The sequence below is a fragment of the Mobula hypostoma genome, chromosome 23, assembly GCF_963921235.1.
Source record: "Mobula hypostoma chromosome 23, sMobHyp1.1, whole genome shotgun sequence".
NCBI lineage: Eukaryota > Metazoa > Chordata > Chondrichthyes > Myliobatiformes > Myliobatidae > Mobula > Mobula hypostoma.
Genome location: NC_086119.1, coordinates 16,419,920 through 16,446,113, shown reverse-complemented (window position 1 = coordinate 16,446,113; position 26,194 = coordinate 16,419,920). Strand labels below are relative to the sequence as shown.

Here is a 26,194-nt window from a genome sequence, read left to right as displayed (position 1 = left end):
TAATTTAGTTTTATCTCTTTGTAGTCTTGGTTCAGTATTTGCATTCAGCCCATGCTATTTCCTTTACCCATTTTGGTCCAGTTTATTTCACTTGCCTGGTTACTCTTCTCTACGTGTGGTCACTCGGCAAATGCAATATGGAGCCCAACTTTGACATCTGTGAAGATGCTGTGAAATGCTTCTCATAAGATACTTTCTACATTTGTCAAATGGGCTCTTTAGCACAGTATGTAGGAACTGTCACACACCATTGTTTCACTATTCAATAGAATTATGTCTGATCATCCAACTTAGCATCATTTTCCTGTCCTGTTCCAATGTCCCCAAATTCCAAGTTCAAAGTAATTTATTATCAAAGTATATAGATGTCACCAAATATAACTCTGAGATTCATTTTCTTGTGGGCATACTCAAACAATCCATGATAGAATAATAACCATAATAGAATCAATGAAAGACTGCACCAATTTGGGCGTCAACCAGTGTGCAAAAGACAACAAACTATACAAATACAAAAAGAAATAAATAATAAATAAATTTGCAATGAATATCGAGAACACGAGATGAAAAGTCCTCTAAAGTGAGTCCATGGGTTGTTGGAACATTTCAATGATGGGTCAAGTGAAGTTGACTGATCCTTTGGTTCAAGCGCCTGATGGTTGAGGGGTAATAACTGTCCCTGAACCTGATGGTGTGAGTCTTGAGGCTCCTGTACCTTGTTCCTGATGGCAGCAGCGAGAAGAGAGCATGTCCTCAGTGGTGGGAGTCCCTGATGATGGATGCTGTTTTCCTGCAACAACGCTTTGTGTAGATGTGCTCAATGGTGGGGAGGGCTTTACCCATGATGGACTGGGCCATATCCACTACATTTTGTAGGATTGTCTGTTCAAGGGCATTGGTGTTTCCATACCAGACTGGGATGCAGCCAGTCAATATACTCTCCACTACACATCTATAGAAGTTTGCCAAGGTTTTAGATGTCCTCTGGTAGAGAGAAATCTGTTGATCTCTACTTGCAATGAACTCAGTTACTGAAGGAATAGAGAATTCTGAAGGTTCATCACCTGCTGTTTGAATAAATTTCAATCGTAAGTGCCTTGTTCTCTGTTGAACTCTCCTCGAACACCTAATCATCCTTTATAGCCCTCTAAGATATTCTTTTGGTGTGTTTGGTTAGGTCACCACTTTACGCTTTCAAATTCCAGAGACTACTCACTCTCTCGTAGACCCGATCCACCATACATGACCAAGCCTCATCATGGCTTTTTATTGTTTTTAATATTTATTACAGTGCTTGCTGCAATTGTGACTAGGAATTGAAGTTGGTTTCTTCTAAGGAGCAAATAGAAACAAGAAATCTACAAAGGGAATACAGGGTTCATTCTTAGCAGATTAGCATATCGAATGTAGAATATCTATGAAGTGCAACCAAAGAAAATAGAAAGATGCAACAAAGAAATGTGACTTGAAAGGTATTGCTTCCTACAATTGTTGTGGCAACATTGACATCAGGTAGAAGTTCTAATTTTAACAAAAAGTCTATCAACACACACGCAAAATGCTGGAGGATCTCGGCAGGTCAGGCAGCGTCAATGGAATGGAATATACAGTCGAGGTGTCAGGTCAAGGCAATTCTTTAGGACTGAGGAGGAAGAGGGGGAGACAGCAGAACAAAAAAGGTGGGGAGAGGGGAAGGAGGCTAGCTGGAAGTTGATTTGGAAATAAATGTGATTCTTAGATCAGTTTGAACCAAGAAAAATTGGAAGGAAGAGAACTCTTGTTGCATTTGTGCGTGCATTATATAGTGTGATTTTCTATAGGACATCTTCAAAGTGTGATGCCTCAGGAAGGGTGGCATGTATTGTTAAGTACCCTCACCATCCAAGACACGCCCTCTTCTCATTACTACCATCATGGAGAAGATGCAGGATCTTGAGGACGCACACTCAATGTTTTAGGAACAACGTCTTCCCCTCTGCCACCTGATTTATAAATGGTCTATTAACCCATGATCACTATCTCACTGTTTTGCTCTCATTTTGCACTACGTTTTTAATATTTCTTATTGTAACTTACAGTAATTTTTTATGCATTGAACTGTACTGCCACAAAACAACAAATTTCTGGCATATGTCACTGATAATAAGTCTTATTCTGAAGTGCTAACTGGAAAGATGGAATATTGGCCCTGGTCTACCTTATCTGAAACAGGATAAGACTTCACTTTTTCCAGATATAGTTTCCTCGTTGTAGTATGAATTTCTTAGCGTATTCTCTTTACACCAGGATGGTAATTCATATGTTTAACCAGACTAACATGAATCTGTCTGTATGTTTAAATTATATTTATTTACAAATATAGATTTCCTCTGCAGCACAAAAGATGCAAAATATGTTTTGCATATGTTTTACCAGCCAAAACCATTGTTTTTACCATCTTTATTGTGCACGTCATCCTTGTTTAGGGCATGAATTATCTATCTGTAAATTAAAGAAATATAACAGCATACTCTTAATTCCATCTATTGGTTCAAGAAAATAGTTCAAACAGCTGAATGTGAGAAACATCAAAGTAGGTTCCTGTAGTTCCAAGCAGTAGGGGTAGCTGCCCTTTCAAAACCAGCCCTAAAATACTAATGCAAACAACAGGAATTCTGCAGATGCTAGAAATTCAAGCAACACACATCAAAGTTGCTGGTGAACGCAGCAGGCCAAGCAGCATCTGTAGGAAGAGGTGCAGTCGACGTTTCAGGCCGAGACCCTTCGTCAGGACTAACTTCGTGACGAAGGGTCTCGGCCTGAAACGTCGACTGCACCTCTTCCTACAGATGCTGCTTGGCCTGCTGCGTTCACCAGCAACTTTGATGTGTGTTGCTAAAATACTAATGGATGGCACTGGGCTAAAATTTGCTTTTTTCAGCTCTCTTATCTTTCACCATAAAAGATGTGGGCACAGGTTGATAATAGGCTTTCTTTAAGGAATCTCTACAGCAAGTCTCTTCAGTCCATTTTAATGGAAGTTTTTTTAAAACAAATTTTTTATTCAAACCAGTTTCCATTGATTATCTACAGTTATGTATTTCACTTCCTGTTGAGGGCAAGGCAGTATCACAAAGCTATTGTCAGAGCTCTAATGTAGTCTGATTGCCCCAAGAGCCTTCACCAATCGCCCAAAGCACCATGAAAAACCTGGAAAAGGGAGAAGTGCATTTTAAAACTCAGCTGCCTTCCCAACCCCCAATTGCACATTTAAAAAAAAATGCACCTTGATATGAATAAAATCATAGAACTATTTTAGGCTGTGTCTAAAACTAGAAGATTTAAGCAATGTAAAAGGCTAAAGTTTCAGAAAAGAAAAATACAGGTCCAGACATCAAAATATTTTCTCTCAGTCTCTGTAGAATTCACTTCCAGCTATGCAATCTATTGAGCAGATGACATACTGTGTGTTACACCTCTGTTCTGAAACCTGACTGGTTTATCAAACAAGCACCCAGTGTACAGGCAGTGAGGCGTTGTTAGGGTTCAGATCCTCAGCGTACACTTAGGCCTGTGTGCTAAACTGCTTTTATATAGATGCTTCAGTGTTGCTAGTCTTATTAGTGTATTCCTTTTCTGCAAAGTCACTTCAAAACAGAAATTTATATAGCTCACGTTTTTAATCACGAGATTCTGCAAATGCTGGAATTCAGAGTAACACATACAAAATGCTGGAGGAATTCAGCAGGTCAGGCAGTTTCTAAGGAAAGGAATAAATAGTCGACGTTTTGGGCTGAGATCTTTCATCATGTTATATTTTTTAAACATTTTTAAATTTTGCAGCCCAAATTTAATTAATTGTTTTAAGCATTCTTCTCTTTTTCTTAAAGGGCTCCTAAATTCAGTGGGCTTGGCTCTGTTAGAGCAGGAAGGTAGCCGACTAGTGTTATCTCCTATATCAATTATATCTTCATTCTTTAGTTTTCAAACAGGTTTCCACATTAAATTTGCAGTCGATTTTTTTTGGTATTTGTAGAACAGACACTCACTTCAAATATTCTTTAGAAAAGCAGTTAGAACAGATTGCTAGTTCTTTCTCTCTTTGCTGCATCTTTCACTGAACAAAACCATTTTCCACATGGTGCCTCAGCCAGCTCTGAGTTTTCCAAATGGTGCCCTCTGCAATGTTTTCATTACAGCTATACAGAAAGCAACTGCTTTGGAACATTTCAGAAACAATTGGTCTAGAAGCTTTTTGTATTCATTTGTGCATGCAGCTTTATTGACACTCTTAATGTCCTTTTGCACTGTAGCCAAACATTCATTTATTCTGAAGATCTGGGACAACATGCCAGTACAGTGGCTCTCTAACACAATATGTCATTTAAATTTGCTTTGACTGTGCCTTGGCGGTAGGTCTATCTTAGTTTTCAACAAATGGCTTATACATATTGAATTGGGTGTGAATGTGTGTTTAGTATCTGCATTGTACTGTGATCAGGGAGGGAGAAAAGGATAGAAGCCTGCAGGCAGCTTCTGAAGCAGTGATTGGGTGTGACATTATTTTACTTTGATCGCTTTCTCTAAGTTCTTTTTTAAAAAAATCCTCTCTCTTCTAAAATGATTAACTGCTGAAGTTGTTACGATGACTTACTTCTGACATCCCATCTCAAATGAACACTCTGACCCTGAACAATTAAAGCTACCTTGGGTTTCAGCCATGAAGGGGACACGGTATTGCACTCACTCATTTACAATTTCCTGCTAAATGACTTGAATAGTGGTGTTCCATCCTGTCCCAAGGACTCTGCATCTAATTTGGACGTTCGTCAACTGTTGCTCTGGCTGTCGTATATGATTTAATGTTAGTGCTTAAGTGCTCTTTCCTTTCCTGTTCTTCATGTGAAATTTGAAGATGAATCTTTGATAATCTGATACTGCAGAGTATCATAAAGATTCAAGATTGTTTAATATCACTTCCCGTATACAAGTGTAAGGGGATGAAATAATTGTTATTCCGGATCTGATGCAGCACACAAAAGATAAAGAACACAATAATAATAAAAGAACACACAGTAAATATAAATACATAAATTAGCTTATATACATCGATTGTATGTTCATAAAGTGATGTTGGGCTGTACATAAGGTGACTGATGGGGAAATAGTAAAATAGTGATGGAATTGGTGGGTGGAGGTGTTGCGCAGCCTTGCTGCTTGGGGAAAGTAACTACTTTTGAGTTTGGTAGTTCTGGTATGGATGCTACGCAGCCTTCTCCCAGATGGGAGTGAACAAACAGCCCATGAGCAGGGTGGGTGGGATCCTTCCTGATGTTACTGGCCCTTTTCTGGCTCCATTCTCTATATATGTCCTAGATGGCAGGTAGATTGGGCAGTTTTGACTACCTGTTGTAGAGCATTCCTGTCCTCTGCAGTATGGTTTCCATACCAAGCAGTCCTGCAGCTTTTTTTTTAAATGATTCTCTCTACTGTGCATCTGTAACATGATGTGAGTGTGGATTTGCAAAGTCCAGCTCTCTTCAGCCTCCTTGGAAAGCAGAGGCGTTGGAGAGCTTTGTGAGAGGCCGATTCCCTCCTGCTTCAAATTATCCAGCATTGTCCCTGTACCAAAAAAGACCAAGGTAACACGCCTGAGAGGCTGGTCAAGGATTACATCTGCAGCTTGCTACCACCCACATTGGGCCCCTACAGTTCACCCACAGACACCTACCGATCGACAGAGGATGCAATAGCCATTGCTCTACATACCATCCTTACACATCTGGAGAAAACGGATGCTTATGTGAGAATGCTGTTCTTGGACTACAGTTCAGCATTCAACACCATAGTTCCATCCAGGCTCGACAAGAACCTCAGAGACCTCGTCCTTGACCCTGCCTTGTGCAGCCGGATCCTGGACTTCCTGGCAGAGCACCAGCAAGTTGTAAGAGTGGGCTCCCTCACCTCCAACCCTCTGACTCTCAATACAGGAGCCCCTCAGGGCTGTGTACTGAATCCCATCCTTTACTCCCTGTGTATCATGACTGTAACACCACCCACGCCTCCAATCTGCTAATTAAATTTGTTGATGGTACTACATTGATTGGCCTTATCTCAAACAATAACGAGGTGGCCTACAGGGAAAGAAGTTATCTCTCTGACACAGTGGTATCAAGAAAACAACCTCTCCCTCAATGTCACAGAAACAAAGGAGCTGGTTGTGGATTACAGGAGGAACGGAGATGGGCTAACCCCCTATTGACATCAATGGATCTGAGGTTGAAAGGGTAAACAGCTTCAAGTTCCTCGGCATCCACATCACTGAAGACCTCACCACAGCACCTCTTTCACCTCAGACAGCTGAGGAAGTTTGGTATGGGCCCCCAAATCCTAAAAACTTTCTACAGGAACACAATTGAGAGCATCCTGACTGGCTGCATCACTTCCTGGAATGGGAACTGTACTTTCCTCATTCGCAGGACTCTGCAGAGAGTGGTGCAGACAACCCAGCGCATCTGTAGTTGTAAAGTTCCCACGATTCAGGACATTTACAAGGACAGGTTTGAAAAAAGGGCCCATAGGATCATTGGGGATCCAAGTCATCCCAACCATCTGGGAAGCGGTACCGCAGCATAAAAGCTAGGACCAACGGGCTCTGGGACAGCTTCTTCCACCAGGCCATCAGACTGATGAACTTGCGCTGATTTGAGTGTACTCTATATTGCATTGACTGTTCTATGTATTATAAATTACTATGATTGCACATGGTACATTTAGATGGAAATGTAACAAAGATTTTTTTCTGTTAGTTCTGTTGTTTCTGGTTGTACGAGTATTGTGCTTTCACTGGCTGTATTGAAAATACAGCAGTTATTGGCATGACTGAAATAGCTGGTAGTACAGAGGAATTTGGTACAGCCACTGTGCGAGAGCCTTGCTAGTTAATGACTGGGCAGATACAAGCAAAATGCTAAAAAGGAACATGAGGTACAATTCAAGCCCACACAAGTCAGGATCACATGCAAATTATTTGTGCACAGGCTGGTGTTCGAGAACTACACTTTTCTTGAAACAATTTTATTTTTGCAAAATCCTACTTGTACATTTGATGAAAGACCCACAATTCTTATTACTAACGTAAACATGAGGAAATCTGCAGATGCTGGAAATTCAAGCTACACACACAAAAAATGCTGGTGAACGCAGCAGGCCAGGCAGCATCTATAGGAAGAGGTACAGTCGACGTTTCGGGCCGAGACCCTTCGTCAGGACTAACTGAAAGAAGAGATTGTAAGAGATTTGAAAGTGGGAGGGGGAGATCTGACATGATAAGAGAAGACAGGAGGGCAGAGATGGAGCCAAGAGCTGGAAAGTTGATTGGCAAAAGGGATACGAGGCTGGAGAAGGGAGAGGATCATGGGATGGGAGGCCTAGGGAGAAAGAAGAGGGGGGGAAGACCCAGAGGATGGACAAGGAGTTATAGTGAGAGGGACAGAGGGAGAAAAAAGAGAGGGGAAAAAAGGGGGAAAGAATGAATGAATGAGTGAGTGAGTAAATAAGTGATCTTTCAGTTAGTCCTGACAAAGGGTCTCGGCCCGAAACGTCGACTGTACCTCTTCCTAGAGATGCTGCCTGGCCTGCTGCGTTCCCCAGCATTTTTTGTGGTGATTCCTGTTACTAAATCTTGCGTCTGTTTCTCGGGCTTTACTTTGCACATTAGGGCAATTGGATTTCCTCAACCAACAGAGGCTTCATTTCAGAAAGCATTGCGATACCACTGCTACTCTTATCTAGCGTCTTTAACAAAATTTTAAAAATTCAAAAATTGGAGACGAACTGATCCAGGGATTTGGAGGCAGGTGTGATCAGAGTTTGGTTTTAAAGAGTGCTTTACAGAACGTGAGGGAGAATGAGGGCCATGACGGTTTCAGGGGGGATTTCTAGAGCTCAAGGCTGTACAGCCAAAGACAGGAATGGCAGTGGTGAAGGAATTAAATTTAGTCAATCACATCAGCCATAAATCTCTTGAGGAAATCCTGAAAAACTGAAATGTTCCACACAAATGCAAATATTTTCCTCTTTAAATAACCCCAAGCGTTATATTAGAGAGGTCAAAAGAAAATATAGTGCAAACTATAAAGGTGTGAACAATATGGAAAAGTTAGAAAGACATGGAGTGATATAACTCTGCCTCACAGAAACAGACCCTTTGACTCATTTAGTCCATTATTAATCTGCCTGCTCCCATCAACCTGCACCCAGAACATAGCCCTCCATACCCCGCCATCAATTACCTATCTATATTTATCTTAACTGTTGAAATTAAACCTGCATCCACCCATTGTGCTAGCAGCTTGTTCCACACGCTCACCACCTTCTGTGTGAAGCTTCCCCCTCATAATCCCCTTAAACATTTCACCTATCACCTATGACCTCTAGTGCTAGTCTCACCCAACCTCAGTGGAAAAAGCCTGTTTAGTTTTCACTCCTCTGGCAAATCTCCCCTCATGCTCTTGTGCTCTAAGGGATAAAGTCCTAACCTTTTCAACTTTTCCCTAAAACTCAAGTCCTCAAGTCCTGCCAACGTCATTGTAAATTTTCAACGTTCTTGTAACATTTAAACATAGCGGCAGAAAATTGGACCACTTGGGCTCAAGGGCCTGTTTCTGTGCTGTTTAACTCAATAGAAGATTCAGCACAAAATTGGGGAAATCTGCAGATGCTGGGAAAATCAAGCAACACACACACAAAATGCTGGAGGAACTCAGCAGGCCAGGAGGCATCTATGGAAAAGAGTAAACAGTTGACATTGCAGGCCGAATCCCTTCATTAGGACTGGAAAAAAAGGATGAGAAGTCAGAGCAAGAAGGTGGGGGGAGGGGAGGAAGAAGTACATGGTGGTAGGAGATACTGGGAGAGGGGGAGGGGTGAAATAAAGAGCTGGGAAGTTAATAAGTGAAAGAGATAAAGGGCTGGAGAAGAGAGAATCTGATAGGAGAGGATAGAAGACCATGGAAGAAAGTGAAGGGGGAGGAGCATCAGGGAGGTGATGGGCAGCTAAGGAGATATGGGAATGTCTCAAGGGGAGGGGGAGGGGACAATTACTAGTAGTTCGAGAAATTGATGGTCTTGCCATCAAGTTGGAGGCTAACCAGACAGAATATAAGGTGTTGCTCCTCCAACCTGAGTATGATCTCATTGCAGCAGACCAAGGAGGCCATGGACCGACATGTTGGAATGGGAGGTAGAATTGAAATGGGTGGCCACTGGGATGTCCCCTTGTTCTGGCGGACAGTCTCTCAATCCATGCTGGGATCTCACCAGTATATAGGAGGCCACACCAGGAGCATCGGATACATTTGGTGACCCCAACAGACTCTCAGGTGAAGTGTCGCCTCAACCGGAAGGACTGTTTGGGGCCCTGAATGGTAATGAGGGAGTTGTAGGGGCAGGTATGGCACTTGTTCCGCTTGCAAGGATAAGTGCCAAGAGCGAGATCAATGGGGAGAGATGAATGGACAAGGGAGTTGCATAGGGAGTGATCCCTGCAGAAAGCAGAAAGTTGGGGGGCGGGGGGAGATGTGCCTGTTGGTGAGATCTCTTTGGAGATGGCGGAAGGAAATTCAGCAGGTCAGGTTAATTTTTATTCATTCAGGAGAAAATTATTGCAATCCAGTACTTCCATGGTTAACCTTACTGAAATTACATTTTTTCTAAATACCATATTTATTTAATTAAATTTAAATTTAAATTCCCTTGCTGCCATGGTGGGATTTGAACTCCCTTCCCTGGATTAGTAGGCCAAACTCTTACTGCTAGTTCTGTAACTTAACCATACACTGCTGTCTCTATGGAGAGATAAATAGGGTTAATGTTTCAGATCAATTGCCTTGAGAAACCTAGATTTAAAGCATTAACTTTTTCTTTCTGCTCAGATTCTGCCTCCCCGGTGAACATTCCAGCACCTTCACTCATTACTTCAAGCTTGCCGAGTCCCTAGCATTTCATTTTCATCGTAAATCAGAATCAGGTTCATTGTCACTGACATATGTCATGAAATTTGTCGTTTTGTGGCAGAATGGGAAATTCTAGCTTTTTGGGATCCAAGGTATAGTGTAGAAAAGATCTTATTTCCCAGCCTCCGGGACTGAGTGCATTCACCCTATCTATGTCCTTCATGATTTTATACACCTCTGAAGTAAGCAAAATAACAACTTCTAAAAGACAGTTGGACAGTACATAGATTAGAAAGGTTTACGAGGTTATGGGCCATACCCTGGGAATTGGGGCTAGATTGCGTGGGGCATCTTGATCAGCAGAGACCATTTGCGCTGACGGGCCTGTTTTTGTGCTGCTTAACTCTATGAATGTAGATCAGAAGATGGTAGGCAAATCATCTGCTGTTTCTCAGCGTATGCCTGGCAGATGATTTACTTGGCATAGGCAAGAATGAAAAGGGCCTGAAATAGTGTTGTAGACTGTCTTACTACTTTAAATCAAGAGGTTTTGGCTTTCTGATGCACGTTATAGTATTGTGGAGAATATTGGATCATGTGCAGAAATTTAATCATACAACCAGAACCACAGTTGTCAGTTCACATTTATGCTTTTAGTATTTAATGAGGCAGCCACTGAGAGTCTTCTCAGAATGCTATGAAGTAAAAGTCAACCTTGCTGGCATTGGGCGTTTATGCTCCTGCCTGTGTTTTGACATCAGTATCACTGTTCACCATGATGAGAGCAGAAACGAGGACATCGTCGTGCTTCTGAGTATAACATTTTATGATGGTGTGATACTTTTAAAATACCATGGGTAAGGTAACCTGGAAGGTTTTCCCAATACTATACGTCCTAAGGGATATCTATTTTATGCACCTCCAGTATTGTAGGTGTGGTAAAGAAGTCCTCCTGAGGTACTCTTCAGGACCTACTCGCTGCTTTTTGGCTGACGTCGTGTCGGGCAGAATTTCCATCTAGTAATCCCAACCTCAACAGGGTTTTCAGCAAATAACATTCGGAAGTCAATACATTGAACGTCAGTAATGTGAGAAAGGTGTATGACTTAAACCAGGACTGGAAAATTCCACTGTTTAACTAGCCAGGGTTGAGCTGTCTACTGGTATTAGTGAATTGAAGGAACAAAGCAGTTTGCCAACCTGTAGCATTGACTTTGTGCCACCCCTTGGTTCCAACTTTATCCAAAAAAACACTTTTCTCATTGGTTTTCTCTCATTGTCTACCCACAGGGCTGCCAGAACTTGTTCTAAACCTTTTAATGGAATACATATCCTGCGCTCAAAGTACAGATAATTTCTTTTGGATAGGGAGTTTGGGGAAACAGACAGCCAACTTAAAATATAGCTTTATAGGTTGTCTCATTGCTTTGAATCAAGGTGCAAATATTTGTTAGTCACATTGTTGAGAGTATTGGGTCATGTATGGAAATGTAATCATACATTTTGAGCTGCAGCCGCCAATTTATACTTCTAGGATTTAACATGACAATCCTTTTTAGTGCACAGACATGGAGGTGGTTCATGGGTTGACTCACCCTAGGGTACCATTGCAGGTGTGCCAGGTGTCCTTGCATAACGACTCCAAACAACCAATGTTCACGAAAATCATCGCAAGGGAATGGGTTATGTCCTCCCTTTACATTGGCCGGAATACTATGGGTTCTCCCTCACAAAACTGCTTTGGTTCACATCATACAAATACTTAACATAAAATTCTCTTGCTCTTGCTTCTGTCTCTCCATTGACCACCCATCCCACAGTCTCTTTGACCCACTACCGTCAGGAAGGATGTTACAGGAGCATCAGGACTATGACTGCCAGAGTGCGTAGCAGATTCTCTCCTACGACTGTGAGACTAATGGATATCCTGCCACCACCGAGGTCTTGCCACTAGGGCAGCAAGCTGTTTACTGTGTGCTGTTTACATGTGTTGCACACTACATGCATTTTTGAATTATATTTTATTAACTTATGAATAGTAACACTTTGTTTTATGTGCTGTGTGTGGTATATATTTTGTGGGTGCACCATGATCTGGAGGAACGTTGTTTTGTTGTATACAGAGTACTGTGCAAAAGTCTTAGACACATGTAAAAAATTCTGTAAAGCGAAGATGCTTGCTAAAATAATGAAATGATTAGTTTCTAAATATAAAAACAACTACTATAAAGAGCAGTAAACAATAAAAAGCTAAATCAAATCAATACTTGGTGTGACCATCCTTTGCCTTTAAAACTGCATCAATTCTCCTAGGTACACTGTTGTGCAGTTTTATAACAAAATCAGCTGGTAGGTGTTGTTCTAAGCATCTTGGAGAGCTTGCCACAGTTCTTCTACAAGCTTTGGCTGTCTTGTTTGCTTCTGTCTCTCCAGGCAATCCCAGACAACCTCGACAATGTTGAGATCAGGGTTCTGTGGAGGCCAAACCATCTGAAACCATATAAATAATCTAGGGTGCCTAAGACTTTTGCATAGTACTGTATGTACAGTCTGATGACAATAAACTTGAATTTGACTCTACACATCCTCTAACCTCTTGGCCATACTTAGTGAGTGCTCAATGCCAACAGCTTCCTTTGTTACATCATTGGCACCCTCCAACAGTGCACAGGTGCCCAATTGTCCATGCACAATACTGTGGAATTTCTTTCCTAAACCTTTCTCCTCATTTACGGTACCACCTTAATGCTCCAGACTTCCAGCATCTGCAGCCTTTCTTGTGTCTCCATTTTGTTTGACCTAGTGCTAGTTTTTGACTGACCACTCATCGATGAATGGCCTCAGGACAGTCATAAAACAATTGCCAATTGCTGTTGGAAAAGGAGTTGCTTTATCAGTCTTTGTTTATGTGTAGTTTTTCATAAATTCCTCTGTATTCCTTATTTTCCAATAAATGCCTCCAAAAATTGAATCTCAAGTATATGGTAAAATATACATACTTTGATAATAAATTTTGCTAACTTTAACTTGCCTTCAATAGTCCAAAGCTAAAGCAAATCAATTTATGGTCATATAATCAATATATGTATATAAGCTAACTAACGTATTTATATTCATTGTTTTTTAAATTACTTACTGTGTTCTTTATCTTATTATGTTTTTATATTTTAGTGCTGCATTGATTCCGAAGTAACAATTATTTTGTTCTCCTTTACGTTTGTGTACTGGAAATTTGCTTGTTCCTGCCCCACTGAACTCATATCAGCATACCTTGACTCTGTTTTATCCCCCCGGTTCAGTCCCTTCCTACCTACATCTGTGACACCACTTCACACACTTCCAAGTTCTCTAGCCCTGATCGTTCATTTTCACAACGGATGTCCCTATACACTTCCATCCCCCATCAGGAGGGCCTTAAGGCTCTCTGCTTCTTTCTGGATAACGGACCCATTCAGTTCCCCTCCAGCACCAGTCTCCTTCGTCTGGTGGAACTGGTCCTCACCCTCAATAATTCCTCCTTTGGCTCCTCCCAATTCCTTCAAACCAATGGTGTAGCCAAGGGTCCCAGCTATGCCTGCCTTTTTGTCAGGTATGTGGAACAGTCCATGTTCCAAGCCTACGCTGGTATTGCTCCTCAACTCTTCCTACACCACATCAATGACTGCATTGGTGCTACTTCCTGTACCCATGCTGAGCTCATCAACTTCATAAACTTTGCCTCTAACTTCACCTCAAACTTCCACCCTGCCTTCAGTTTTGCCTGGTCCATTTCTGACACCTCCCTTCTCTTTCCTGATCTCTCTTTCTCCATCTCTGGAGGCAGTCTTATCTACTGATATCTTTTATAAACTCACTGATTCTCACAGCTACCTGGACTATACCTCTTCCCGCACTGTTACTTGTAAAAGTTCCGTTCTCTTCTCTCAGTTCCTCTGTCTCCGCCACATCTGCTCTCAGGATGAGGCTTTTCATTCCAGAAATACTGCAATGTCCTCTTCCTTCAAAGAAAAGGGATTCCCTTTCTCCACCATCAATGCTGCTTTCAACCACATCTCTTCCATTTTGCAAACGTCTGCCCTCAACCCATCCTCACCTACCACCCCACTAGCTTCCACATCCAGCATATAATTCTCCATAACTTCCACCATCTTCAATGGGATCCACACCAAGCACACTCCCCCCACTTTCTGCTTTCTGCAGGGATCGCTCCCTATGCAACCCCCTTCTCCACTTGTCCCTTCCCACTGATCTCCCTCCAAGTACTTATCCTTGCAAACGGAACAAGTGCCATACCTGCCCGTACACCTCCTCGCTCACTACCATTCAGGGCCCCAAACTGTCCTTCCAGGTGAGTTAACACTTCACCTGTGAGTCTGTTGAGGTCATCCACTGTATCCAGTGCTCCTGGTGTAGTCTCCTGTATGTCATTGAGACCCGACATAGATCGGAAGACCACTTCAATGACCACCTATGCTCCATCTGCCAGTAAGAGCAGGATCTCCTGGTTGACACTTCCCATTCCCATTCCGACAAGTCAGTCGACGGCCTCCTCTACTGCTGCGATGAGGCCAACTCAGGTTGGAGGAGCAAGCCCTTATATTCCATCTGGGTAGCCTTCAACTTGATGGCATGAACTTCAATTTCTCAAACGTCTGGCAATTGCTCCTCCCCTTCACCATTCCCCAATCCTGTTCCCCCCCCCTCACCTTATCTCCTTCACCTCCCTCTGATGCGCCGCCTCCTTCCCTTTCTTCCATGGTCTTCTGTCCTCTCCTATCAGATTTCCCCCTTCTCCAGCCCTTTATCCCTTTCCCCAATCTACTTCCCAACTCTTTACTTCACCCCTCCCCTTCTCCTGGTTTCACCTATCACTCACCTCCTTGTACTTCTTCCTCTCCTGCCCCCACCTTCTTATGCTAACCTCCTCTTTCCCATTCCAGTCCTGATGAAGGGTCTCAGCTTGAAGCATTGACTGGTTATTCCTCCCCATAAAACTGCCTGACCTACTGAGTTCCTCCAGCTTTTTGTGTGTTACCCTGATCAATGTAACCAGACAAATCACTATAATTAGCCCAGGACAGGAAGTGTACTGCACTTAGGGTACATTGTTTTTATGCATCATTTGAGTAAGGCCCAGGACATCGATCTCTGAATTTCAGTAGAACATTTGATGACAGGGTTTTACACCCAAATGTGACCCTGTCTCTGGACATAAATACTAAACACCATTTCTGGTTAACAAGCAGTAGTGGGAATTCTGTCAGGAATATTTTTCATTTGGTTCTAATCTTTGTTTAGGAAGGGTCTCAGCCTGAAACGTCGACTGCGCCTCTTCCTATAGATGCTGCTTGGCCTGCTGCGTTCACCAGCAACTTTGATGTATGTTGCTTGAAATTTAAGTCGGTTCACATGCATTTGCCTATTAAGTAGACTGTTTATTATATCTTGTTGCACCACCTCGGGACCCAGGTTGTGGCTACGTAAAGATGCAGAGAAGGATGTGCTTCTTGCATTCCCTTGCGGAGTGTCGCTTTGAATTGAAGAGATTGTTATCGTGCTGTATCTCTAAGGGATAGAAGTTCTGTATACCTTGATTACAGGGTGGCATAGTAGTGTAACACTATTATGCTCAGTAACACACCCGTCTATGGCTGAATTTCCCACCACTGTCCGTACGTTCTCCAGGTGACCGCGCGAGTTTCCTCCTGGTGTTCCGGTTTTGTCCCACGTTCCAAAGACATACTGGTTCGTGGGTTAATTGGACACGTGGGTGCAATTGGGCGGTGCGGGTTCATTGAGCTGGAAGGGCCTGTTGCTATGCTGTGTCTCTAAATAAATAAAAATAACTGTCAGCTTTCCATTCTGCATGAAGTTGATCTCTTCTTTACATGGTATTAGTTGGTCTCAGAACCAAGATAATTTGTTTTAAATGTCATGTCCCAGAGACTTACAGTATGTCCTTGAAGCTGTTCTTTTCAATCCTGTCCTGATCTACTTAATTTGTTGATGGGTTTTGAATGTGCATTGCGAAGCATTGTTAGTGATTAATAAAATAATTAAAATGCACAAGGATTACTGACAGAGAGGATGATCTTGCTACGTGTCAGTATTGTGACTTGCCTCCTGGTTCGTTGCCTTCCTCTGCCTAAGTAGCCCCTTTTGCTACAGAAGGAACTAGCAAAATTATTTAGATTAACAGTGGGCCTCAAAGGTTCAAGCTAACCACCAAATAATTGTTTTGATTCTTTTAGACCAGTTTTCTACTCCTCGTTGATCTGTGAACAGGGGGGTTTGAAAGTAAAAGAATGATATTTCTCATGCAGATCTGGAGGTTAACCCCCTCCCCTTCAACTCTTCCCACTCAGATTCTGAAGGGAATACATTCTTTTTTCCTTTCAGTTTACATTTTCTCCTGCTTTGTGAATAAAGGCATTCAGGGCAAGGAACAATTAAATTCACAAAGACTTCCATTGCCAGAAAGCACAGTGATGAGCAAACAAATTATAAGTGGAAAGATCAGAGACCCCTGAACCATAGTTACTCAATAATTAATGTCCCAAGTACACCTATGCACACCAAAATTGTCATTAATGTCCTACATAACTTTAATTATGCAATCATCCCACTGTTTTAGCATCCCATCAGCTGATTCACGAATGACCAATGCCACGGAATATTTAGTAGCTACGTAATAAGACACGTGAGGCTTATTATGTTTATAATCACTTGTTTTGACATGTGATCTTGCACATATGTGCTGCTAAAGTGATAATGGGGTTAAAGATGTGTTACCACTGAGTAATGTGTGGCAGAAATAGACTAGTCTTACGTCTGTAATCTCCTACTTAGAGTATTTACAAATCCTGTTGACCTTGAGGTCCATTGCTGCTGGCATATTATGGCCTACACGATCCCTAATTGAAGAGAGCAATACAGCGAAACCTGTTCCTCCGGGACCACTTGACGAAATGACCACCTGTCCTGTGCAGCCCGCTTGCCTTAAGACTGTTGGCTTTCTAGTTTAATTGTTGTTTTGAGGATTTGTAGAGCACTCTTATCTTTGGGATCTTTAATGTGACGTTTGCAATTTTGATTCCTTTCTCTTTGCTGATGTCGGGAAATAGAAAGGACTTTGGGAAGTGATTAAAACTGCAGGGGTACCGCAAGGTTTCCCAATCCTTGAAACTCTCTGTTTTTACCTCAGCTACATAGCCCACGTCTCATTCACTTAGTTTGAAACATTCACCGCTTGTCTTTGCACATCATCTATACTGCATATTTCTACTTGGAAGAATAAGGCAATTATTTTAATTGTTCAAAGTTTCCACTCCACGTAGATTCTTCATGTTCACAACTTTCTTTGTATGCTGCATGTGCTTCCTACAAATTAATTGACATTTGGAACCCAGACCATTTTTTTTCTTTGCTACTTCAACTTGGTAGAATAAATTACGTTTGACCTTGGACTTCACAGCTGTCTTCCTTGCCATGTAATTTTTGTTTCTCCTACTACTATTAGTACATTTTAAAGCTACAGTTCCAGGTTTTCCTATGGAGGAAGGTATCTGACTTGGCCTTTTCTTTTCTAGTTGAAATCATCTTTTGCTTGTCTGTTCATCTCTCTGGCCCAGGGCACATTTATTACACATCACACCATGACAAATTGCCCCTTGTGCTGAAAACTATTTGTTAGGTTGTTTCAAAAGATTGACCACACAGAATGCCTCATATGTAGGTCAGGCCAGGTATGAATTGTATATTTGCAACAATGCAAGGCATAAATGCTTCCGGTGGGTCTTTGCAAAATTCCAGTTGTTCTTGAGGTCATCGTTACTAAAAATATTTTATTGGCTTGATTATGTTCTGAGCTGAAAGTTGTAAATCACTTGCTTTTTTTTAAGTAACCACATAAAGTTATTTGATTTGGAAGAGTACAGGGTAATTCAAGCAAATAATTGTTGTTTATAATTAAATGTTCTGGGAAAATATTATTTTACTTTTGTTGTGTACACTTTTGTTCATTAACAGTACTTTAGTTTGCCAACCTTGATTCTGTAAATCAACATCTTCACCCTTACTTCCTTGTGTGTAATGTTTCTATTTCTCAGACTAGATGTGATGTGGCCCGAACTTATAAGACTGATGCTGGATTTTGCATGTTTCTGAAACCCATGACTGTAATCGGCATAATTTGGAAATGGTTTGGCCTAGTGAGTCTCATGTGCAGAACTTCTTCTGAGAAAACTCTGCTAGCCAATAAGTTGGAGGCAGGTGATTGTGCAGCCAGCAAAGTTAGCTGACTCAGATAAACATTACAGTTGGCCCTTCACCGGTTCCGCATCTGCGGATTCAACCAACCGCGAATCGAAAATACTGTACAAGTATCCCCCACTATCTGAAAGTAGAACGTTCCTATGAAACCTTTCGTAAGCCAAACCCAAAAAATAACCTACCAAATCATACCAAATAACACATAAAACCTAAAACAACACTAACATATAGTAAAAGCAGGAATGATATGCTACTAGCAGAACCAATAGTAACATCAGCAACTTTCAAGATTCTTTCTCTAGGTGTGTAAATAGTACGAATAGTGGACGCAGGCAAGTTCAACGCAAGTACAATGTCTTTATTTCGTTCACCACGATCAAAACGCTTAATTACATCCAGTTTTACACTAAGCGTAACACCCTTATGAGCTCTCTTAGGCTTTTCTGATACCTTAGGACACATCTTGCTAACGGATGCACAAAATAAATCGAGATAAAGCACTCTCGCTGCTCGGGGTGCGCGCTGCCTCTAACGGCTCGCTGCAAAACAAACGCTGAACGCTATTTTCTCTTTTCATAACACCCTTACTATTTTCTCTTTTCATAACAATCTTAGGCTTTTATATAAGGGACTTGAGCATCCGTGAAGTTTGGTATCCGCGGGGGGTCCCGGAACCAATCCCCCACGGATACGGAGGGCTGACTGTATATTTAAAGCGTAGAAGAATGACAAGAATGTTGTGTATTTGGATTTTCAGAAGGCCTTTGACAAGGTGCCACACATGAGGCTGTTTAACAAGCTGCAAGCCCGTGGTATTACAGGGAAGATTCTATCATGGGCAAAGCAGTAGCTGACCGGCAGGAGACAAAGAGTGGGAATAAAGGGAGCCTTTTCTGTTTGACTGCCGGTAACTAGTGGTGTTCCACAGGGGTGTGTGTTGGGACCAATTCTGTTTACATTATATGTTAATGATTTAGATGATGGAATTAATGGCTTTGTTGCAAAGTTTGCAGTCAATACAAAGATAAGTGGAGGAGCAAGTAGTTTTGAGGAAGTAGAGAGGCTACAGAAAGATTTAGACAGATTGGAGAATGGCAAAGAAGTGGCAGATGGAATACAGCATAGGGAAGAAATGGAAAAGTTGACTATTTTCTAAATGGAGAAAAAATACAAAAACCAAAAAGCATAAAGGGACTTGGGAGTGCTTGTGCAGGATTCCCCAAAGGTTAATTTACAGGTCAAGTCTGTGGTGAGGAAGGCAAATGCAATGCCAGCATTCATTTGAAGAGGAGTCGAATATAAAGGAAAGGATGTAATGTTGAGACTTTATGAGCACTGGTGAGGCCTCACAGAGTATTATGAGTTGTTTTGGGCCTCTTAGAAAGGATGTGCTGAAACTGGAGAGAGTTCAAAGGAGGTTCACGAAAATTATTCCAGGTTTGAACAGCTTGTCATATGAAGTGCGTTTGATGGCTCTGGATTCTGGACCTCAATTCATTAGAAGGATGAGGGGCGACCTCATTGAAACCTATTGAATGGTGAAAGGCCTTGATAGAGTGGATGTGGAGAGGATGTTTCCATGGTGGGAGAGTATAAGATCAGAGGACACAGCCTTGGAATAGAGGGGCATCCTTTTAGAATGGAGATGAAGGGTAATTTCTTCGGCCAGAGAGTGGTGAACCTACGGAATTTGCTGCCACAGGCAGCCGTGGAGGCCAAGTCTCTATGTATATTTAAGACAGAGGTTGATAGAGTCTTGATTGGTCAAGGCATAAAGGGATATGGGGAGAAGGAAGGAGCTTATGGCTGAAAGGAAAATTGGATCAGCCATGATAAAATGGTGGAGCAAACTCGATGGATAGATGACCTAATTCTGCTCCTATATCTTATGTTCTAACTGCAGATACTTTTCTCAACAAAGGCAGGGATGTTGCTCCAGAAAAATGCAGTAAATTTTCTCACAAATTATGTTACTAAAATTCATCTCAGCGATTATGGTCACAGGCTGAATTGGTACTGCAATTACCCAATCCTCTCCACTTTGTCTCAGAATGGTGTCATTATATGCATTCACTTACACGTTTACCTTTTGTTACTCTTTCCAAATTCACTACTGATTCTTCACTTGGGGGTTTTCTGCTGCTTCTGTTGTCACATGTGACCAGCTGCTTTGCGGGAACACAACTATCAAACCCATTTCTAGACCCTGGAGCAGATATTTATTATTTGTTATGCAATGTAGAAATGATGCCTACTGTTCTCTGCTTCTGAGCATTGAGTTCAACACAAATGTTACCACATTACGTGTTTAGCACATGAAAGATAATAACTTTCTACCTGCTTTCGCATTGTCACTTTCAGCCACCTACTGTTTACAAGCATCTGAGTATATAAGTTAATGTATATATTCTATGTATATAAGCTTTCCTAATGTATGTACAGCTGTGTGGGCACGTGGCCAAGTGGTTAAGGCATTCGACTAGCGATCTGAAGGTCGTGAGTTCAAGCCCCAGCCGAGGCAGCGTGTTGTGTCCTCGAGCAAGGCACTTAATCACACATTGTTCTGCGGCGACACTGGTGCCAAGTTGTATGGGTCCTAATGCCCTTCCCTTGGACAACATCGGTGTCGTGGAGAGGGGAGACTTGCAGCATGGGCAATTGCTGGTCCTCCATACAACCTTGCCCAGGCCTGCGCCCTGGAGAGTGAATACTTCCCAGGCGCAGATCCATGGTCTCGCGAGACTAACAGATGCCTTTATTTACAGCTGTACTCAACAGTTACTTGTACATTGTGCTTTAGATTTGCTTTGATATTTATATTTATTGTGCTTTTTGCTTATTATGTTTTTTACACTGCATTGGATCCAGAGTAACAGTCATTTCATTCTCCTTTACACTTCTTTACTAAAGAATGACATTAAACAACTTTGAAGCCTAAATCTTGGAGAGTGTAACGGAGCATTGTACCCTGTTCTCATTACTTTAAAACAGTGCTGATCATGGATATTGATTCTTATTTTTGGGGTTACCTTGGTTCCAATTCAGAAAGCTGTACAGTATTTTGATAATGCAAGCTGTTTAGTAACAGCTGTGCAGTTGAATTTATTGGAATCTGAGCACCGTGACTGAGAGACTAGTCTGAACTTGTGTTTCTGCTTGGACCCAAGCAACTCGATGCCCAAAATGATGCAGCATTACTGATCATACTGTCACTTACCCGCAGGAAAGATGTAAATAGGATAGAAAGAGTGCAGAGAAAATTCACAAGAATGTTGCCAGGACTTGAGGACCTGGGTTCAAGGGAAAGGTTGAATAGGCTAGGAGAATGAAGGGAGATTTGATAGAGGTGTGCAAAATTATGAGGGGTATAGATGGGTAAATTCACGCAGGCTTTTTCCACTGCATTTGAATGAGGCTAGAACTAGAGGTCAAAGTTTAAGGGTGAAAGGCTTAAAGGGAATCTGAAGGTGAACCTCTCAGAAGGTGGTGCAAGTGTGGAATGAGCTGCCAGCAGGTGTGGGTGCAGGTTCAGTTGCAAAATTTGAGAGAAGTTTGGGCAAGTACATGGACTGGAGGCACATGGAGAACTATGCCCTTGGTGCAGATTGGTGTGACTAAACAGGATAACAGTTTGGCATGGGCTAAATGGATGGAAGGGCCTGTTTCTATGCTGTAGCACTCTATGACTCCATTATCATTGAGTCGACTCCTATCAGAAATTATAGTAGGTATTTTATCCTTGCTACACTTTTTGCTTCAGAATATAATGTTTAATTTTCTTGTTTGCACAGCTCCTTCATTCCAAAGTTCATCAACCACCTTTTCAAGTGCAAACCGATCAGCATGGTGGGAGCAGAGCAGGTAAGAACTTATAAAAAGCAAAAGAGAATGCAGGTGTTGGAAATCTGAAATAAAAAGGGAAAATTGTCTTTGAACTGAAAAAAAATTTGTGTCCCAGAGCCCTTTGGTCTTACGTTTGTAGGATGGGTGCCCTCCATTCTAGGCTGAGCTGAAAGATTGGTGTGGGTTTTCTGAATTCACAGATTTGCTTTGCTATTGCAAATATTTGAATATGGATTAAGCTTGGGCCCATACGTTATTTTAGAATCAGGTTTATTATCACTGAGTGACAGATACAGAACACTGGAGGATCTCATCAGGTCAGGAAGCATCTCTGGAAAGGAATTTCAGGCCAAGACTCTTCAATGGGAATTTTTCAGACATCATTATTATTATCACTGACGTAGGTTGTGAAGTTTGTTGTTTTGTGGCAGCAGTACAGTGCGATTCATAAACATGACTACAAGTTAGGAAAATAATAGTGCAAAAGGGCAATATAAAGAGATCATATTCAATTGATCCTTTGTAACTGGCAAGGAGAGAAAGCTTTAACTCTTTCTGTCTTGTTTTGGATTCTAATCAGTATCCAAACAATAAAAGTAATTTGGCTTCAAAATGTTAATATAAATATTAATAAAGATAGTTCTTCAGTAGACTAACTTAGCCAAGGTTACATACTTCTGTGTATCTAACATGGCAAAGTTTCATACTGGAACTAATTATCAAGGAGAAACTAACATTATTGTTCTTCATTTTCATAGTGTGGAAGATGTTCAGTGTCTAAGCATAAATAGATGATTGTACAGAAAACTAGAACCTACTATGTCTTGTACAAATGCAGCTTATAACTATTTTTTCTTGTGGATTTGAGAGTACGAAAGAGAACAACCACACCATTGTTTCCTTTGCTGTGTGTTCCGGATGGGTCACGGAGCTGCCCCTTTCTTTTGCAGCTGCACTTTGTGACATTCCACCAGAGTTGCACTCAGGAAAACAATAAATATTGGTTTGGTTTCAGCCCGTCAGTACAGCCATTCTCTGCAGAGCCACCTGTTTCATGCATTTGTTTGTGAGGTATGGGTTCAGCTTCAGACCATGGGAGGATATAGAAGTCTGTGGTCACAGATAGATATCAAAGACTGGCATTCTAGGTGAACATAACTCTGAGTTCCAGGATGTGTATTCATTTTAAAAATATTGTACGGCTGCATAAGGCTCTGTGGATTTGTTCTGTTGGACAAACTATGTGTGCTTAATCCCAATCTGTGTGACAGCCAACTTCTTTCCATTGCCTTGTACTACACTCAGTGGCCACTTCATTAGGTTCGTGGTCTTCTGCTGCTGTAGCCCATCCACTTCAAGGTTCGATGTGGTGTGCATTCACAGATGCCCTTCTGCACACAACTGTTGCAATGCGTGGTTATTTGAGTTATTGTCACTTTCCTGTCAGCTTGAACTAGTCCAGCCATTCTCCTCTGACCTCTCTCATCAACAAGGTGTTTTTGCCTACAGGACTACCGTTCACTTGATTTTTTTTTGGTATCATTCTCTGCAAACAATTGTGATTGTTGTGTGTGAAAATCCCAGGGCATCAAACCACCCCATCTGGCACCAACAATCATTCCACAGTCAAAGTCACTTAGATGCCATTTCTTCCCCATTCTAATGTTTGACCTGAACAACAACTGAGCCTCTTGACTATGTCCACGTACTTGTATGCATTGAGTTGCTGCCACATGACTAGCTGTTGGATACAGTGGATTCCGGTTAATTGGGCCATTGGTTAATTGAAGCAGCTGCATATTTGTCACCTAATTGAGACAGGATATAGATGCTGAACAGTTTCTAATTAGTGTCAGACACGTGCACTTGAGTGGCCACTATGCTTAGAATGAATAGTTCTTTAATAACGTCAGTTGTATGGGCTTGATTTCAAAAAGCAGTGATTTTTGTCACTGATAGCTGGTGAAAAATGAGCAGTAAGACACTTCGGAGCTCTTTTGCTCACTGTTTTGCTGTTTTAAGAAGTCAGACTTGGAAATACCAGAAACAGCCAGGGACGAAAATGAAACTATTTCACTACTTCAACAAATTAGGAACTACAAAGAATTTGAAGGTATCGACCATCATCTTGAATGTTGCCTTTGTACCCCACCGAACACTCAGCTCTCACTTGTGGCTCCAAGTAACTGTTTGCATGTGACAGCAGCCACACCTGCTATATGCTTCAAAAGACAGGCTAAACCAGGTGAGGGTGGTAGCTGATGTGTCTCAACCCTGGTGAGATTGGGACATGTCAGTCCTGGCATGTGAAGTCAGCTCCATTGGACTGGGCAGATGAGATCTACAGTGCGACCCAACGGCCAAGAAGGTGGTTCTGCTACGCTACATGGAGAGCGACGGGCATGATGAGGCATAGAAGTAGTCGTGGTCATCCACTGCAACTAAGGAAGACTCTAGTTGTGATGTCTACTCGGCCCACTGGACCCAGACTTCTGAGATCAAGAAAGTGCAAGGGCTTTTCCACTTTAAAAACTCTCCCGCATGGGTTTCCTGTCACCGTTGAATAAGACAGACAACCACCAGAAAGTAGTATTAGTCGTGTCCTAATTTGTTCTGTATTTCACTTAAATACATAATTTGTTACTCAGTTAAACATTAGTTTGTCTTTTTTTAATGCCTTTTTAACTATTTAGGAAGGTTAATTGGGGCAGCTGCTTAATTGGGCCAAAATGTACCAGTCCAGATGTGTTCCAATCAACTAGAATCCACTGTATTTGCATTAACGAGCAGGTGTACATAACAAAGTAGTTACTGAGAAAAGATTTCCACTTTATCAGTCCATTTGAACCTTTTGATTGTTAATGCACTCCACTAAGCAATTTATTTTGTCTTACTAACATCAAGACATTTATGCATTTGGAATCGTGCTGGACAATAGCTGGCTAAAGCATAAATGGATACATATTTCTGAGTTATTGGGAAGAATCGCGAAAAAGGCCTGCAAACAGACTATAGATACAGCTGTTTCATCCATCTTAGATGGCAGTGAATACTTGTTGGTTTCTCCATTTGCTTGTAACAGCAACATTCTTTGTATGAAGAGTGTGGTAGAGGGATAGGCTTTCATCAGCTCAGCTGTTGACTCCGGCTACAGCTGTTTAAGGGCAATTAGTTGTGTTATTATAGTGGAGAATTCTGAATACTTTATTAAAATCCTGTTGATTTAATTTCAAGAGTCACTGTACATGAGCCTTGAATTCACACAGGTATAAAGTTAATATTTTTATAATATAAAAATTTGCAGGAAATAGATGGTTGGCCTGCTTTGATTTATTAGCTCATGATAAAGTGAATGTTAATGAAACCTTTTGCCTCGGTTCACTGTTAGCATTCAACACCTAGCCCTAATTGGACAATTTAGTCTAATAGTGGTTTTTAAATTAGTGATAAAGATAAAGATTAGCTTTACTTGTCACATGTACATTGAAACATCAAAGCATACAGTGAAACATGTTCATTTGCGTCGAGGATGTGCTGGGGGCAGCCTGCAAATGTCACCATGCTTCTGGTGCCAACATAGAATGCCCACAACTTACTGACCCTGGGTTTGGAATGTGGAGGAAACCAGAGCACCCAGAGGAAACCCATGTGGTCATGGAGAAAATGTACAAACTCCTTACAGACAGTGGCAGGAATTCAATGTTGATCGTGGTGCTGTGAAGTGTTTTGCCAACTCTACGCTGCCATGCTATGGTATATGCTAAAAATTATGTATATTTTCACTGCAGCCCTACAGTTTAGGAATTTTTCAAGTCCAGAATATAACATTTAATCAAAACCTCAATCGATCAACAATAGGATTTTGTCATTGTTTTAGGTGGTGTAAAATTACACCAGAGCACTAGCTCCCAGTTTAATAAGGGGGTTTAGAAGAATGAAATGGCAATCTCATGAAACCTATTGAATATTGAAAGGCCTAAGCAAAGTGGACAAGGAGAAGATGTTTCCTATGGTGGGGAAGTCTTGGACCAGAGGGCACAGCCTCAAAATAGAAAGATGGCCTTTTAGAACAGAAGTGAGGTGGAATTTCTTTAGCCAGTGGGTGGCAAATTTGTGGAATTCATTGCCACAGAAAGCTGTGGAAG

General features: G+C 41.6%; 1 protein-coding gene across 2 annotated transcripts in view; it reads left to right on the top strand.

Annotated features, from left to right (window-relative positions):
* vps53 (VPS53 subunit of GARP complex) overlaps positions 1 to 26,194 on the top strand; it is a 272,128-nt gene that overhangs the window by 198,374 nt on the left and 47,560 nt on the right. For both annotated transcript variants that reach the window (XM_063031948.1, XM_063031949.1), the window contains exon 19: positions 21,998 to 22,067. In XM_063031948.1, the coding sequence (XP_062888018.1) occupies positions 21,998 to 22,067 (70 nt within the window). The remainder of the gene's footprint in view (positions 1 to 21,997; positions 22,068 to 26,194) is intronic.